The sequence below is a fragment of the Falco punctatus genome (assembly GCF_963210335.1).
Source record: "Falco punctatus genome assembly, chromosome: 3".
In the NCBI taxonomy this organism is placed as follows: Eukaryota; Metazoa; Chordata; class Aves; order Falconiformes; family Falconidae; genus Falco; species Falco punctatus.
Genome location: NC_137582.1, coordinates 77,979,022 through 77,994,883, shown reverse-complemented (window position 1 = coordinate 77,994,883; position 15,862 = coordinate 77,979,022). Strand labels below are relative to the sequence as shown.

General features: G+C 41.8%; 1 protein-coding gene across 12 annotated transcripts in view; it reads left to right on the top strand.

The window, feature by feature from the left end:
- Window positions 1-15,862, top strand: part of FHOD3 (formin homology 2 domain containing 3) — a 450,149-nt gene that overhangs the window by 18,814 nt on the left and 415,473 nt on the right. For all 12 annotated transcript variants that reach the window (XM_080379989.1, XM_080379988.1, XM_080379997.1 and 9 more), the window contains exon 1: window positions 1-15,862. This exon is cut by the window's left edge and continues 18,814 nt beyond it. In XM_080379989.1, coding sequence (XP_080236115.1) covers window positions 15,698-15,862 — 165 coding nt within the window. In that variant the 5' untranslated portion in view covers window positions 1-15,697.

The following is a 15,862-nucleotide window of genomic DNA, read 5'->3' as shown; positions in this document are numbered from 1 at the left end:
AAGGTTCATTGAATAACATTAGCATTTGAAAGTCAGTAGCAAAGAAGTTATTTGTATAACAGTCCAGCATCTGTCTGTGAGTGCAAAGGGTCTCTGAGCAGTAGCTTTCTCCAGAGTATAAAAACAAAGCTATTGTACGACTGGTCTGCAACTGGTCTGAAGTAGTAATGTGGTAGAGATGTATTTGGGGCACATAGCCGTACGCAACACATCATGGGGGAGCTAGCACTTGATCCAGCTAGCATCCTCGTGGAGGTGTGCTTCCCCAGCTGCGTGACACAAAGTGTCTGGTGTGCTTGGCAGTTGCTGGGGGGACACTGCTGACTGTCAGGTGGTTGCTGTTGGGGGCCAGCTAGCCATAAACAAGGTTCAAAGATCTTACTGGAAGTAGCTCTCAGTAATTGTGCTGTCAGTGTTTGTTTAATCAAGGCCGGGTGAAAGTGTTCTCCAGAACTCGCAGTCTCTGACCAAGTCCCCCCAGCAGAGCAGCACATTGATTACTGCAGCTTCCCAGGCTTTTCCTTTTATAACACCACATTTGGTCGTGTGTTCCTCAGTGGGTCCTCTGGTATTCAGGACAGAAAAACAGTTTTTTGATTGAGAAGTGATTGTACTTCAGCAGTATTTTTGTTTATGCTTACCAAGTGTGCTGAGAACCCAAATCTCTTTTTTCTCTCTTCGTCTGAAAATGAGATGAGCTCATTTGATTGACAAGATGCTTCCCCACGATCTTGTGGAAATTGTTAGTCCAAGGGCTGTGTTCACATAAACAGTAGCACTGCTGTTTACACAGTATACACAGAAATGCACGTAAACATAATGTCTCTGCAGATCTAGTATAACAAAAGGGTTTTTCTCAAGACTGAAGTGGAATAACTACGCTGGTATGAGTCTCCTCAGTAACACTACAGCTGCATATACAGATCTATCTACTTATGCTCCTGCAATGATCTTGTTTAAAAAAAAGTCACATGCAAGCATCCCTGTGCACAATAGTTATATATCTAGAGTTTAGAGACTACCTGATTTATCTTAATCACTAAAATGCTTATCAAATCACTTCGGCAGTTTCCCAAAGCAAAACAGTGTTTAAAAGAAGAGACAAAGAGATGCATCCAGTATTGGAAAACCTCTACAGGTTTCCACATTTGAGCTAGATTTTTATCCTTTGGTAGCCTGAGCATGATACAGCCACTAAAAGAAGCGGGTACAGCTCAGTTTGCATTAGCTCTTTAGTGGCAAACTTCAGCTGGGTATCAGCTTCAGCACCCTGATAATATGATGGTTCCTTACGCTTCAGCTATTTGCCAGATCTCATTATATTATTTTGCTAATGCATTCAGCTTTGCCTTTTTCTCTGCACAGAGAAAGCTGGAGTTGTCTTGCTGCTAATTTCCTGACCCACAGGATCGTTGAACTGCTTTTCAAATAACTGCTGGAGGTGCAATAGCAGTTTGTAATAGCCAAGGTTGTCAGCCTGAGGTTAAGCTCAGGGGACTATATTTAGGCACTTCAACAGGTGGCTTGATGTACAGAAGTGCTGAGCCTGCAAGCTCCTGCTCAGCTACTTAAATACTGAAATCCATGGACCAGCTGAGAGAGGTCAGGACTCCTGAATGTCCAGACATGCACTAAGTGCCTGAATATCTTCACAGGAACATAGTACAGAGTCTTTCCTTTTAATTTTGCCTACTGTATATTTTGAGTCAGAAACAGTTTTATCTAGGTAATGGTTATTTTCCTCATTGTTGTAGAAAAGCTGATGCCTGACATTCTCCATCAGTTCTCTCTTCCTCATACAAGCATTAAGTCAGTTTGGTGGCCACATCCTGCTGTTAATACCTGAGGGACACTGGCTGATTTCACCTTTCCTTTAGAAAATAAACAAGTAGTAAAATTCAGTGTTGAGTTCTTATCAGTCAGTGTTTCACGGTCAAAAGATAAATGATACCTCAGTTTCCCTTTCTGCAAAACAATTACTGCCCTGTAGGGATGGCTCATGGATGACTGCTCAGTTTCCTAACAGGTTTTGAATTTGGACCATCTACTTCTGCTCATAGTGGGCTGAACACAAGTCTTTAGAAGAATGTCATAGAACAAAATTCTCTCCAGTCACACAAATTCTGATGATCAAAAAAATAATCTTTATTTTTCCAAAACATTTGAGATGTGATAAAATGTATTATTTAAACTGCTGTTAACACTGACATGTCTGCATCAAATGTTTCCATGTAGCTGAAATTATATATTTTAATGACATAAACGTTATTCAAAAAACAATAATCAAGACTCTCACCAAATTCCTGAGTGTTTGAATGAATCTGATTTTTGTCTGGTATTGTTTTCCTCATAAATGTTATATATAAAAATGCTTTTTGATACATAATACAGCTGTTGAAAGTTTAGTGATCTTTTGGCATGTGTCAATTTAAGCCATTATACCTTGCAGACAGTTTGTAACTGCTAGACAAAAGCTAAATACTACTTTATCCAAAGTTCTTAGATGTGGCCACTGCTTGGATCAGAAACCCCCTTGTTTCGTCTAGAGGCAGATCTGAATGGGGACCGATCCAGTGCAAAACAGTGCTGCCCAGATTCTGAAATCATATGAACAACAGACTTTGCCTGTAGTGAATAATTGAACAAATGAGCCTAATGTTCCCTGCCTGTGTTGATTTTGGCTTATTAATTGTGTGTGTGATCCCATGACCCATATTTCACTGCAAAGAATAACCCCCTTGCCGGCAACGTGTAGGGCTGCCTCCCTGGGAATGGGCTGCCTCCTGCTTTGTTCTCCATCACTGAACAAACACACCATTCCTACTGTATTTAGTTTAACACCCCTATATAAGCAGGCTCAGGATTAGACCTTCTGTTTATAAGACTAGGTTTAAAACAAGTTTGTTTTCTCTGCTTAATCCAGATTAATAAGTGATTTGCATTTTGTGTCATTCTTCATTAGCTATAAAGCCCATTAGTACATATTGCTTTCTGTGTGATTGCACAGATACTATGACAACACCCTCCGATCATGAGCTCAGATAGGACATTCTTTATAATTAAGCTCAGTGGATCTTCTAGCTGTTTTAATACGATGTCTCTACTTTGTCATACTTTTAATTCAGTTGACAGATTTGATCTTTGTCTTTAGAGTTTTCAGCTGTGTTTAACCTTGCTTTACTTTTAGAAGCAGCAGATAGGGCAAGCATAAGAATTTATCAGTCATAAACCATAATTGCCAGTTTCAGAGAAAAAGAAAAAATCCATATGCTGATATTACTCTTAATGTTGCATCACTTTTACATGACCATTTAAGCTTTTGTTCTTTTGCTCTGCTTGAGCTTTGTAACAAGGTAACTCTCACCAGGTTTTCACAAGCTCCTGTTTCTTTCTTTCAGGGCTGAACTCTGCTATCATGGAATCTGACTGCAGATCTCCAAACACGGAGCTGAGATTGTGCCCTAAGAAAGGAAGGCAAATCTATTACCTTTTTAACACTACAAAATCATATTTAAGGGTGGGTTTTTTTTCTTTTTTGGAAGAAATATGAGCACATCAGAGAGAGTATTCCAAACTGGTTTTGACTACTAAAACCCCAAATTGACTGTTTATTAACCTGAATGCCACAAAACAAAACAGTGGTTCGTGTTACAGGTATGAAAGCCAGTCTCACCATTGAGAAGGAAACAAATTATATATTATTAGGAGTTTATAAATTTTTTCTCCACAATTTTTTTGCAATACTAGTCCTTCATGGATTTTGACTGTTGCTTTCATTTTTGGTACATAGTTCAAGTTAAGATGAGGACAGAAAGACACGAAGGATGTCTGTGATAGCTAAAGGAATTTTTTAATCCAAGAAAATCAGTATTAAGTAAGTTCCAAGATTCGGCTTAGTTCAAATGACTGTCATTGATTTTGCAGCTCCAGCTGCTGAATGCCAGATAGTCCATGATCAATCACCTGTCTGACCCAATACTTTCCCCACTAATTGATATTATATCTGCACATTGTGCAAGTGTCATACTTCGTCATCTGGGTATATCCAGGAATGGCCCGACTGCAGCAGCATACGGCACTGAGAGTGCAGATATTGGGGTAGTCTTCAAAGCTAACACAGTGTTGAAAATGAGCAGTTTCATGCTGGCCTCAGCCTAACTTGTGTATCCCACTAGGAATCCGGACTCTCCGTGCCTTTATCTATGACCTGGCTAAACTTCATTGCTGGCTTCCTATCTTTCCCTCTAAGAGAAAAGCTGTCTGTGATCCTCCTCAGCCATCTGTGCTTCATCCATGATCTTACACGTGACTAATTCTAGCTGCAGCCTCATTAACTTTCAATACCCACAGTCTAACACGCACTTACTTGGGGGCCTGAAAGGAGAGGTAGCGCAAGGTCATTTTCTGAATCTTGATTACATGGTTTAGTAGGAGCTGGTCAAGTCTGTTTGAACACAGTGGCCTTGAGCAAAAATTCCCTTTGCTACTCCTTATCTCAGCAGAAATCTACAGGTTATTTACACTGTTCAGCAGTTAAGAGGGAAAAAAACCCTCAAACCTAAAGAAATTAAACCCAAAAACTTTTCACACAGATAACATTGAGAAATACCTTTCTACAGTAATGGAATAACAAGGAGAGGGCAGCATGCTGATGTAAATGAGTTTCCAACCAGAGGAAATTTTCAATATTAATAACTTTTTTTTTCCTAAAATTAATGTTTCATGACTAGAGAAGAAAATGCTGTCTGTCCTTCTAAATTAGGTGTGTCCATTCCTGCCCCTCGCCTCAGATGCTGGCAGATTGCACTTACGGGGTAAGGATTAGTCCAGCAGAATTACACATTGTGGATTTGTTTCAGGGGTATTTTCAGAAGATGGAAAGGAGGAAAGAGTGTCACAATAAAGTATAGGTTGTAGCATCATCTGACTTAACTGTTTAAGCGGTAAGCTGGATATGCTGGTACCCAGAGGGGTTTTAGGAACAGCATAAACTAAGCAAACAGCTCCTTCAGGGGGCTCCTTTCTCTTGATTAAAAACACTGTGACTGTATGATAAAAATCAGATGTCAGTTTTGAAAGTGAGATCTTGTGTGCATAGGAAGTGCTCAGATGAGCAAGATTTTGCTCTCACTCTTCCTTGTTAGGAGGTGAATTTGGCATCACTGATCCTACAAACATTGCCTCCGTGTTTAGCTCACGGCCTGTCTAGTTCAGCAGGATAAAGACTTCTCACGGGAATAGAATAGTTCTAAATATTGGGCCCAGAGCATATCAAAAGCTTTCTCATACTAAGCCCCTGCCCAAGCCAAGAAGGAAGATGTGCCACCTTCTTTCCTAGGCAAGGACTGCAGAGTGAAGAGCCTGCTGTTTGTGACCATCTGGTACTGCCCATGCCTCTAATGGAACTGTTGGAGAACTGTGATTGTTTTCTCTCTTTACCTAACACAGTTCAAGGAGACAGACAAGCAACCTTTCTGCAGGCTTGTTGTGTTTTTTTCTTTACCACTTAGCAGAAGTCCAAATAACTGAGTTGAAAAGTAAAATCAAAAGGCAAACTCCTTAGCTGACTGGTGTCAAGTGGTACAGCTCCAAGGATCAGGCCTGCAGGCTTTAACCAGCAGAACAGGTTTCTATCCATCCAAAGTACATAGGAATGACTTCATGTTTCTTCAAGGAAGGAAAACTGGACATTTTCTGAGTTGCAAGCCACAGCCTCAAGCTATGACTCAGGTAGAAGCCATTTTTGACCAGCAAAACAGAAAACAGCTTGCTGGCCCAAAGGCAACAGTATTCATATCCCATTCTGCCCTCAAGCAGGAGATTTTAACTAAGAATCCTATGTAAGGAATTATTTTGCAAGTCTTCAAATAGTCAATGTTCAAAATGGCCACCTGCAGTCCAAGAGAGACATTTTATTGCTCCCATAAGCATGGGATATGCATGAGTTCTCTATCTGCCTATGCACACAAATATTTATGATCAAATTTACACGCACATTGATGTACACAAGAGAGATGAGGTAAGACCAGTCATTCCAAAAAATTATACAGAAAACTTAAAATATACAATTCTATCTGTTATATATTGGAAGAAGCAGTATGCATCTGGTAAGATGTCTTATTAGGCTCTCTAATAATTGTGCCCATTCCAGGAAAACACCATGATTTTACTCTGAAGAGTTAAATGAAACTCCTGCTCTGTGTACACCAGGGACAAGAAAGGCAAAAAATTAATAAATAGAAATATTTGGATGCATAAAGAATGGCATAAAAACTAATATAGGAAATATTACAATGTCTTTATGGAGATAGTTTCCTTTTACTTCTACAATTCTCTGTCCAATTTTCATCTTTCCATTACTCAAAATATAAAACAAACATATAGCAAGTTCAGAGATAGACTAAAACATAGCAGAGGAATGTAGAACTTCAATTTGAAGAGAGGAAGAAAATATTAGACATGTATATTTTACAAAGGGAATGAATAAAAATGAAGATGATAAAACTATTTAAAACAACTAATTCTCTATAAAGGAAAAATATTCATATCTATGTATTTGTCTTACAATGCAGGCTTTAAAGAAATCTGAAAATAGGGGAATTCCAAAATGATGAAGGGGAAGGCTTTAAAAAAATAGATATTTAGCCTGTGGAATTTATTGCTGTGAGACCATGGTGAGGTCAAGTATATACTAGCATTCAAGAAAGGAGGGAGTGTTTACACTGGTAAGAACATATGGACTTAGAAAACTGTATTAAAGAAGAATATTTAAAACTGAAACTGTTGTGGAGTATACAACATCATCTGCTAAATATAATTTATCATTAAAATGCTATGTACAAATTATCTTGCAATTTCTAATGATGAAGTCTCTTGCTTTTCATTCTGGGGTAGGTGATGTAGGTCATTAAGACTAATATTTTCCTAATTAAACTGTCCCCAGATATTTGTTTATGATCTTGTGTTTACAAAATTAGTAACAAGTAATTTTGCATTGAGGATGTTTGTATCAGCATAAGACTCTACGGCAACATAAATAATGCTGGATTATCTACAGTCACTTCACATGTTTATAAAAGTTGATAGGAACACTCCCCTGTATTTTCTGCAAACCACAAATATTTATTCTTGGTCCAAGCTTGGAATACACCTGTTGGATGTGTACACAGTGCCTGGGCAAAACACATTTTAAGTAGGGTCTTAATTAGCAAATAACTAACCTAAGGTGCAAAAGCCCAGCTATGAAGACAGATTTTAAATGCCATAGAAGCTCACTTTGTTGACAACAGGACTGATAAACTATCAAGCACCCTTTCAAGAATTTGTGGTCTTTTTCCATAAACACTTTTCCCCTTGAAACATGTTTATTTTAACCTTTCTAGATCAATTCAATTCAAATGAGCATCCACAATGCAAAATGGAAACCCAAAATGCAAAGCGACAAACTATTTTTTCTCCTCCGAAGTTTAGTTTATACAAATCACCAAGGCAAAACTCAGCACTATGTTATGTCATATAAAGTGATGTGATAGCAATTAATCAGTGGGTTAATGTTGATGGTAAGATAAAAATTGAGGCAAATTTCAGATGCTCATTTTTCAAAGTGTGCTGTTTCCCTCAAGGAAAGGCTATTCTTATTTATATCAGAAAATATTTTAAAAAATTAATTAGGTCTTGTTAGTTTTTCAGAAGTTCTCAGGTATGGTCATGTGCCAGCAAATGGCCAGCACATTCCTGGCTGTTGTCTGTTAAGTGTCTGTACTGTTTGTGTCCAGGCTGGCATTTGTTTCTATTAATCAAAAAAAAAAAAGAAAAAAAAAAAAAAAAGAAAAAAAGGTCATCATGGTTGCAGCATGTCTGTAAGCAGGTTACTTTATCCCCATTTCCTTCTTGTTAGTCCTTTTATGATAGAATTTTTCTGTACAAATGTATGTGAAACAGAAGTGTTTTGGCTTAGAAGAAAATTAAAGTAAGAGCAGTGACACCGTCTCCATTTGAAACTGGATATATGTATTGTTTGGATATATATATTTATAGTTAGCAAGTGAAATATAATTTGCTTGCCTTGTTAGTAAGCCTTGTTAGTTCTCAGATCACTAGACTGTATATACCAGTAGATATAATCCATGGTAGTGTCTTCCCATTTTCCAAGAAAAACTGATTAGCTGAGTTTTATGGTAAGATATCATACCAGCAATATATCATTATCTTTGATAAAATCAATGTCAATTTATATCAAAATTCAAATGTCAAAGAATAAGAAGCATCTTACCAACCATTCTCACTGCTGCTTGTTGAGGTGTGTTTTATTCAGTTAATGTGATCTTTTATAATGGAGAAAAAGATTTGTGCTTTATTCTTTATCCAACTTAAATGAAATTACCAACTTCCATTGCCAAGCCAAAAGAAATCCATTTGAACAATGCTTTCAGCTGACTATTGGGCAGGAAATGTTGGAAATTTTGGGGAGGTCCTTACAGAATTTTCCATACCAGGCCAGACAATTGGTCCATCATAGTCTCATCTTGCTTCTGGAAATAGCCTTTGCCTCACATACTCTGTGAAGACAAAGTTCAGCAAACCCCTGTAACCACTGTGCTGTGATCCGTCAGTGTACAAGATGCGTCACAGAACAAGGAGGAAAATGAAGAAAGGCAAGCTCTAACTACACTATTCCCTAAAATTAACTTCTCAAAATGGATCAAATGGCTTTTCAAGTCAAAAGCCAGACTGTGTTAGAATATAGGCTAGTATATGTTCAGTAAACTCAAAGTGAGGAATCCAGAACAGAAATAGAAAATGTTTGTGGCCATTTCCTCCTGTGATGTTCTTGCAGCATGGAATCAGACCTTGCTTCCACTTTTATTTGCAGTCAGTTCGGTAACTTTCTGAGTTGCAAGAAACTCTGCAGTCTGTCTTCTGCTCTCCAAGTTTTCTTTCCAGCACTTCTGCAGCCTAACTCAGCAACGTCTCCATCTGAGCACGATCTGCAGGCTCTGAGGTCTCTGCTGTGACCCTTGCTCTCTGCCTTGCCATAGTCCTCCAGCTCTGCAACCTCCTCCCCCTCATCCTAATCAGCCACTTCCAGGAAAGTAGCAACATTCATGGCCCCTGTAGGAATCCACCCAGCTTCTTTTTTTTCTTTTTTAAGGACGATAATGAAAAATGGACAGAAATTCTATAAAAGACACACCACAGTGATGAAAGGAGGACTTTGATTTGAAGGTGGAGTATTTGTCTGATTTTAATGGCCAGCTTTGGAGAATCAGTCAACTGTTTCAAAAATCACATATTATTACAGTCCTGTAACATTACCAACAGTAAAAGATCCCACAAGCAGAAATAGCTCTAAAGGGATGCTTGTTTGTTCCTGTTATCTCACATCTATGTCCTCTGGCACCTTAGACACGTTTGTGGCCTCACTGACATCCATGGGCTTGAGAGCTTAAGCTGTTAGAGTTAACTGGAATTTAATAAAGCATTGATTGGTTAGAAGTTTGATATGTAGGGTTATTAAGAGTAAACAGCAGGAAGCATTCCCTTTAGAATCAGAGAAATTTATTTTGCACACATATATACATGCTTACACGGATGCAGAATAAATTATTTTCAGAACAATTTTTACATTACAACTTCGTATGTTACATGTCTTTCCTTTCTGGAAAAAATCAGGGCCGAGTAGCAGAGAAGGCTGGTTTCTGCAAGCTCACCCCTTCACTTAGTGAGGCACTTAAAGTGAATCCATGGCTTGAGGACTCAGGCAACGGGTTATCATGATTAAGCCCTGTAAATGCTACCACAGTAAAATTCCAGTGCAATGTTAAAGTCACTCCCAGCGACAATTTTCAGAGTCTTACTACACGTGTTTCCTCCTCTGTGCAGCCTGGTGTTAGCTGCAGAACATCCATCCATCCCAAGCTGAGGTCACTGTCAGCTGCACTTTTAACACATAGTAGTCTTAGAGGTTTTGAAATCTGCTTGTAGGCAGCTCAGACTTGGACAGCCATCAGTGGTGGTTACTTTTGACTTCATCTCCAGTTTGTCTGGTAACACTCCATCCATAAAACAGGGGTAAAATGACTTCATCCCTGCAGAGGAGCACTGTGAAAATGAAATAATAAATAGTTGTGAAGCATTTATCTGTTATAGGACTGAGCACTGAAGGAAATCTCTTCAGGAAATTAGTTCTGTCATCAGAATGGGTTTAAGTAGCATGCAATGGATATGGCAGGAGGCCTTGAGCATTAAACGGTGAAATAAAATATCTGTACACATGAATTAATCCCCCTTGCCTGTGTGCCAAAGGAGGAAGGAGTCCTGTAAGAGACTGCAAGTGTGCTTGTGTAATCAAAGACTGTATTAAACAGCAATGCGCAGTGTGCACATCATAGAAACCTTACTTTTCCACCCCTTCAGCAGTGGTTACATCTTTAAGACCTGGCTACCTCAGGGGAAGACCTTGTGCAGAAGAAAGCGAACTCTAGGATCACTGTCAGAACATATTTCCTGGGGTGGTATGATCCGTGGATCCAGGACTTGGTTTTTACATATCTGTGCAGGATCTCTGGACGTTGAGTGATTTATGCATGGTGTACCTCAAACTCACCTTCACCACCAAACTACACTATTAGCCAGTGTTAGTAGCATACAGTATTCATATATAGTATTAGCCAGCCATCGTAGGAGAACAATTTTCTGTAAGAATCAACTGAATTAAAATGTGTGATTCTCCAATTAAAGCTTGATTCAAACCACTGACAATCTTTGGGGCCATTACAAGTCTGGAGCTCCCAAAGGAAACATTTTTCTGTTAAGGTCAGCTTTTCTGTGGATGTTTTTTTTGTGATACGTTGTGATATGTGGATGTTTTTTGCCATCTAACACCCAATTCAGTTCCCATTGCAATCAGTAGAAAACCACTTCTGTAAAAAGAATATGATAACTAGAATTGTATCCTTGATCTGCCAGCTCCTCAGGTTCCCCATCTGTAGGGCAAGAATAAACAGTCAACATTTAATGGTAGTAAAGCACTTTGAGATCCTTGGAAGAAGGAGGCCAAAATTCACAGTATTATTCTTGGTCTTGTGACAGACTGGATTTCACTTACACACCATTATGTTGAGAAGTGTTATTTGCCTGTCCATGCTAACAATGACAATAAATCACGCTCCACACTTCACTAAGAGAACGAAGCGTTATTTACAGATTATAGGGTGGATAAGGCAGAAATACTGTTCCCATCACTGAGTAAAGGATCTGTCAGCACTTTCAGTACCATACTTTAATTCCAGTGGTTTGCAAGACCATTTTAATTACCATTACCAAAGAGACTGCTATTTTTCAGCTTTATTAATGTTAAGTGAAGTAATCATGGAATTTAAAATTGCTTTTGTTCTCCCATAACTAATATTGGCTTGAACATGAAAATAATGAAATTTGAAAGCAGTTCAATTTGTCCAAAAGAATGAAATAAAGAAGTTAAAGGACTGGCCACTTCACATGCTTACATTGTAATCTCATGATCATCCATCTAGATCTGTACTGACGTGATGATATACCAGAAAAACTAATATTCCTGTGGAGCTAGTCCAATTGCTCTGATACCCAGTATCATTTTTTAAAATGGCTTAAATACATATTTACATTGTGTCTGGGTGGTCCTTGGGTTAAAGAATATGCTTTTGATAACTTTCCATCAAATGCATATTTTTTACTTTTAATAAAAAAAAAGGAAATTAAAGACAAAAACCTATGTTATTTTAACATTCAGGTTTCAGAAGTAATGAAATTCAAATTTAAGCTTGACACACCATCCTAACTCATTCAGCAATCTATTTTTAGGAAATGCCAATAATGGGATGAGTTAAGAAAAGTAAATCAGCCCTAAATGAAAATTCCTAAGTTACGTTTCATTCCTGAAAAATGGATGCATGTGAAGGATTTTCCCCTAAAGTTTTCGTAAAAAAAACTTGGGAGCTTAAAACTGGGAACATTATTTGACTGTGTGCAGGCTTTGTTTCTTGGAAAGGACTTGCGAGATGGACTCGGGGACCCCAGGGTCAGCAAGTACACAGCCCATCTCAGTTGCCTGCCCTGGCAAGGGGATTCACTAGTCCGCGATACCACCAAAGGCAGAAAGACCACAGCTTGGACTTCACTGAGGATTCTCCAGAGCTCCTCCTGAACACTGTTCATTCAGCATGACTGAGGAAAATGCTCCCTCTCTCTGATAAGGCCTTACCTTCTGTGATGAGGAACAGGGTTAGACAATCACATACACTGTTCTTGTTGTGCCTCTGATTGTCTTTCCAGAAGCAATCCTGTGGTGCCTCATGCCGTGTATTCCTGACGGCCAGTATCTGGCTGTTCGTTTATATTTTACTGTGTGTTAAGGTCTTTTAAAAGCCATCTATGTTCATTTAAAAGGCTGCAGTGGGACAGCAAGAAGGCAAGTTGACTGCTTGCCTTGTTTAGCTGCTGCACTAGATAAAATGAAACCTTGCAGGAGGAGCGGGAGAGGGAGCACCCTCCTGCAGGCTGCAAAGGAGACAGGGTGTGAGGGAAGGAGTTTTCCAAGGACAAGGTACAGCTTTGCAGCAGGAGCAGAAACTGGTGACTAGAAGAGGAAGAAGCAAACTATACAGAGCCCTGGCTCAGGCTGATGGAAAGAGACTGCAGATTCAGGAGGCCTCTAAATAATATGTAGAAAGATGGAAAGCCATTCAAATACAGAGTTTAGATGCGTATCTCTCCCTCTACACACACGTACTCACACACACATGCACACTGACCTTGTCATGTTATTCTGTTTCATCCAGCAGATCTGTTTTCTCTTTCCACCTCTATTGATTTAACTCAAATTGAAACAAAATCGAGCTTCTGAAATTCGAAAGTCCATAGTGGTCTGGGGATGTTTACACTTGGGAAAAAGTATAGATAGATGCACCTCAAAGCTCTGGCTGACTCAGGATCCTCTCATGTTTGTATCACTCTATTTCCTTTCTGCAGCGTGGTCATAAAATGTATCTCCAGTAGCCACCTTGTATTTAGAAATCCAGTTGAAGATCATAACATACAAACATACAACGTCTAATTCTTCCTTGTGGGATCTAGAGTCTGTGGCTAGACATTTTTGTACTGAGCCTTACAGTTATCTGATCTCTGTTGGCTCCAAGGATTGCGCTCATCCTTTGTTTTCCTTTTCAAGTATTGGAGGAAAGATAGCTGACGGTGTTACATAGACTCTATACAAAATCATGGCTTCCATGATTTATTTACTCAGCCCTCCAAGCATTAATGCCTCTGCAATGAGACAAATGCCATATATTAATTTAGCAAAAGTCAGGATTAGTGCAATGAATAGCAAATATAGCAACCTCATGCCACCTCATTGATTAGCAGAAAACGTACAAATTCATTTTTAAAGAAATGAAAGTTTAATATATATAGTAATTAAATAAATAATGATTAACAAAGCCAAAATACTCTGTTTAATTTTAGCTTTACATGGTGGCAAAAAATATAAAACATAAATAAACAGACAAATATGCAGAGATACTGTTTTCTCTAGAAACTAAATTATGGGTACTAAAGTAGATACAGACATATATTTCTTTGTAAAATATGAATTTTAAATCACTTAGATACAAACGTAAAAATCAGGACTTCACCACGTATAACATCCAATAGAGCATGAGAATCACAACCAAGAGGTGGTGACGAGAAGTGGGGTGAGACAACCCATAGGCCCTAAGGTGTGGGAAAAGTAAAAAAGAAGTGGATAAAACATGGGCAGTGAAGTATCTGAAATGGCAAGATAGCTTCTGGGTTTTAAAATCCTTCTTGATTTTAGCAGTCTTTATGCTAGATGTTTTTTTTCTGAAAATATCCATAACTGCTGGGAAAATTGAATCATGACAAATTAGTCCTGAGAATAACAGAAAAAAAAAAAAAAGAACAGACCACATGTGGACAGAAATCCCCTTTTGTCCCAGTGCTGACAAATACTCCCAAAACAATAATCATTTTGGGAGGAAACAGTTGCTTCATGCAAACACTATGATCTAGAGGTCATGCTTTCTTGCTTAAGACACATTTCTGTGATAAATCCCCCGTTTCTCACAGTGTTACAGCTTTTGTCGCACAGCCCTCTCCATGAAGGACAAAAGGATTGGCAGTTACGAACCACAGCCATAAAGTATGGTGCATCCTTTTGGGTAGATGCTCAGCCTGTGCAAATATAGCCCTTCCCCCAGGACGGCAAGACCCTTCTTTCTCTGGATTTCACCTGTAATTTATTTCACAGTCCTTCTCCTGTGTCCCATGCCCCAAGGGTGAAGACCAGGGCACGTGCACCCCTGATCCGCACAGATGAGGTTGCAGAATTGGCAACACAGCACAGATTCAGCTGGAAGAGCAGGATGCCGTGCTCCGTGCCTGTCCCGGTGCCCAGCACCGCGTCCCTGCCTTCCCCCATGACAGGGACAGGGCAGGCCTGAGGCAAGAGGACAGCCGAGGTGCACGGCTCAGTCCTGCTGGGACCGGGGAGCCCGCCCAGGCCGTATGCTACATACAGCCCTCATGGCAAAGAGGGTTTTGCACAAATACAGAGCAACCCACCCAACGATCTTGGTCGAATACCCAGGCTTCAAGTCAGTTTCTAATAAATAAGTAAATAAATAAGTAAATAAATAAAATTTTTGAAGCAGGTATTATCTACAGCTTCCTTTTTCAACTGGATAAATATGCTACTGAAGATTAAGGACACTCGGGACGTGTGTGACAGCAGGACGAAGCTCAGTACCCGCGCACCGGCGGCGGGCATGGCGCTGTGCCCCCACCGCACTGTGACGGGCTGGGCCGGCCCTGGCCGCCCCCCGCCCGCCGCCAGCCGCCCCTCTCCGCCCGCTCCCGCCAGAAGGGCCGTGGCGGGGCGCGGTGCCCCGGGCGGCAGCCGTTGTCCCGCCCTGCAGCTAACGTCCCCCAGCCCCGAGAGGGGAGAGGTGCAGGGGGAGGGTCCCTGCTGCCTGCCCCATCCCCCCTGCCGCAGCGGGAGAGGCTAGCGGCCCTGCTCGCTTGCTCTTCCCCCTCCACGCGGCGCGGCGGAGGCGGGGGATTCCGGGCGGGCTCCCCTTGCCGCCCGGCTCAGGACGTCTCCTCAGGCCGGGGGGAGGAGGGGGCCGCCTGGGCGCCCTTGAGGGCGGCGCCGACGGTGGCCGCGGGGGGGCGCTGGCCGCCCTCTGCCCGGCGCTGCTGGGCTGCTGTGCCGGCCGCGGCAGTCCCGCTGTCCGCTCGGCGCGCAGCGGCCGGGCATGGGGGAGCTGCTCCTGCTGCTGCTGCTGCCGCCGCTGCTGCCGCTCTGCCCGCGCCCTGCGGCTCCGGCGCCGCCTCCTTTCTCGGCCTGAAGCGCGCCCGTACTCGTGGATCCCGGCGGGGAAGGGGCCATGGGCCGCCTCCCGGAGGCGCGGCGGCTGTGAGGCGGCCGGCGCTCGCTTGGGGAGCCGGGAGGCTGCCGGCCGGCCAGCCTGCGCCGGGGGGGCTGCGGCTGGGAGGGGAGTGCCGCTCGCAGCCGGCGGCCCGCCTGCACGCAGCACCTTGGTGCCGGTGACTCGGGGGTGCCGGTGACTCGGAGGTGCCGGTGACTCGGGGGTGCCCGCTGCCCCGCCCGCGCCCGGCCGCGGCGGTGGATGGACGCGCCATGGCCACGCTGGTGTGCAGGGTGCAGCTGCTGGATGACACCGATCCCTTCAACAGCACCAACTTCCCCGAGCCCACCCGGCCGCCGCTGTACACCTTCCGGGAGGACATCCCGCTCGCCACCCAGCTGGCTGGGGTGCACCGCCTCCTCCGCGCCCCGCAGAAG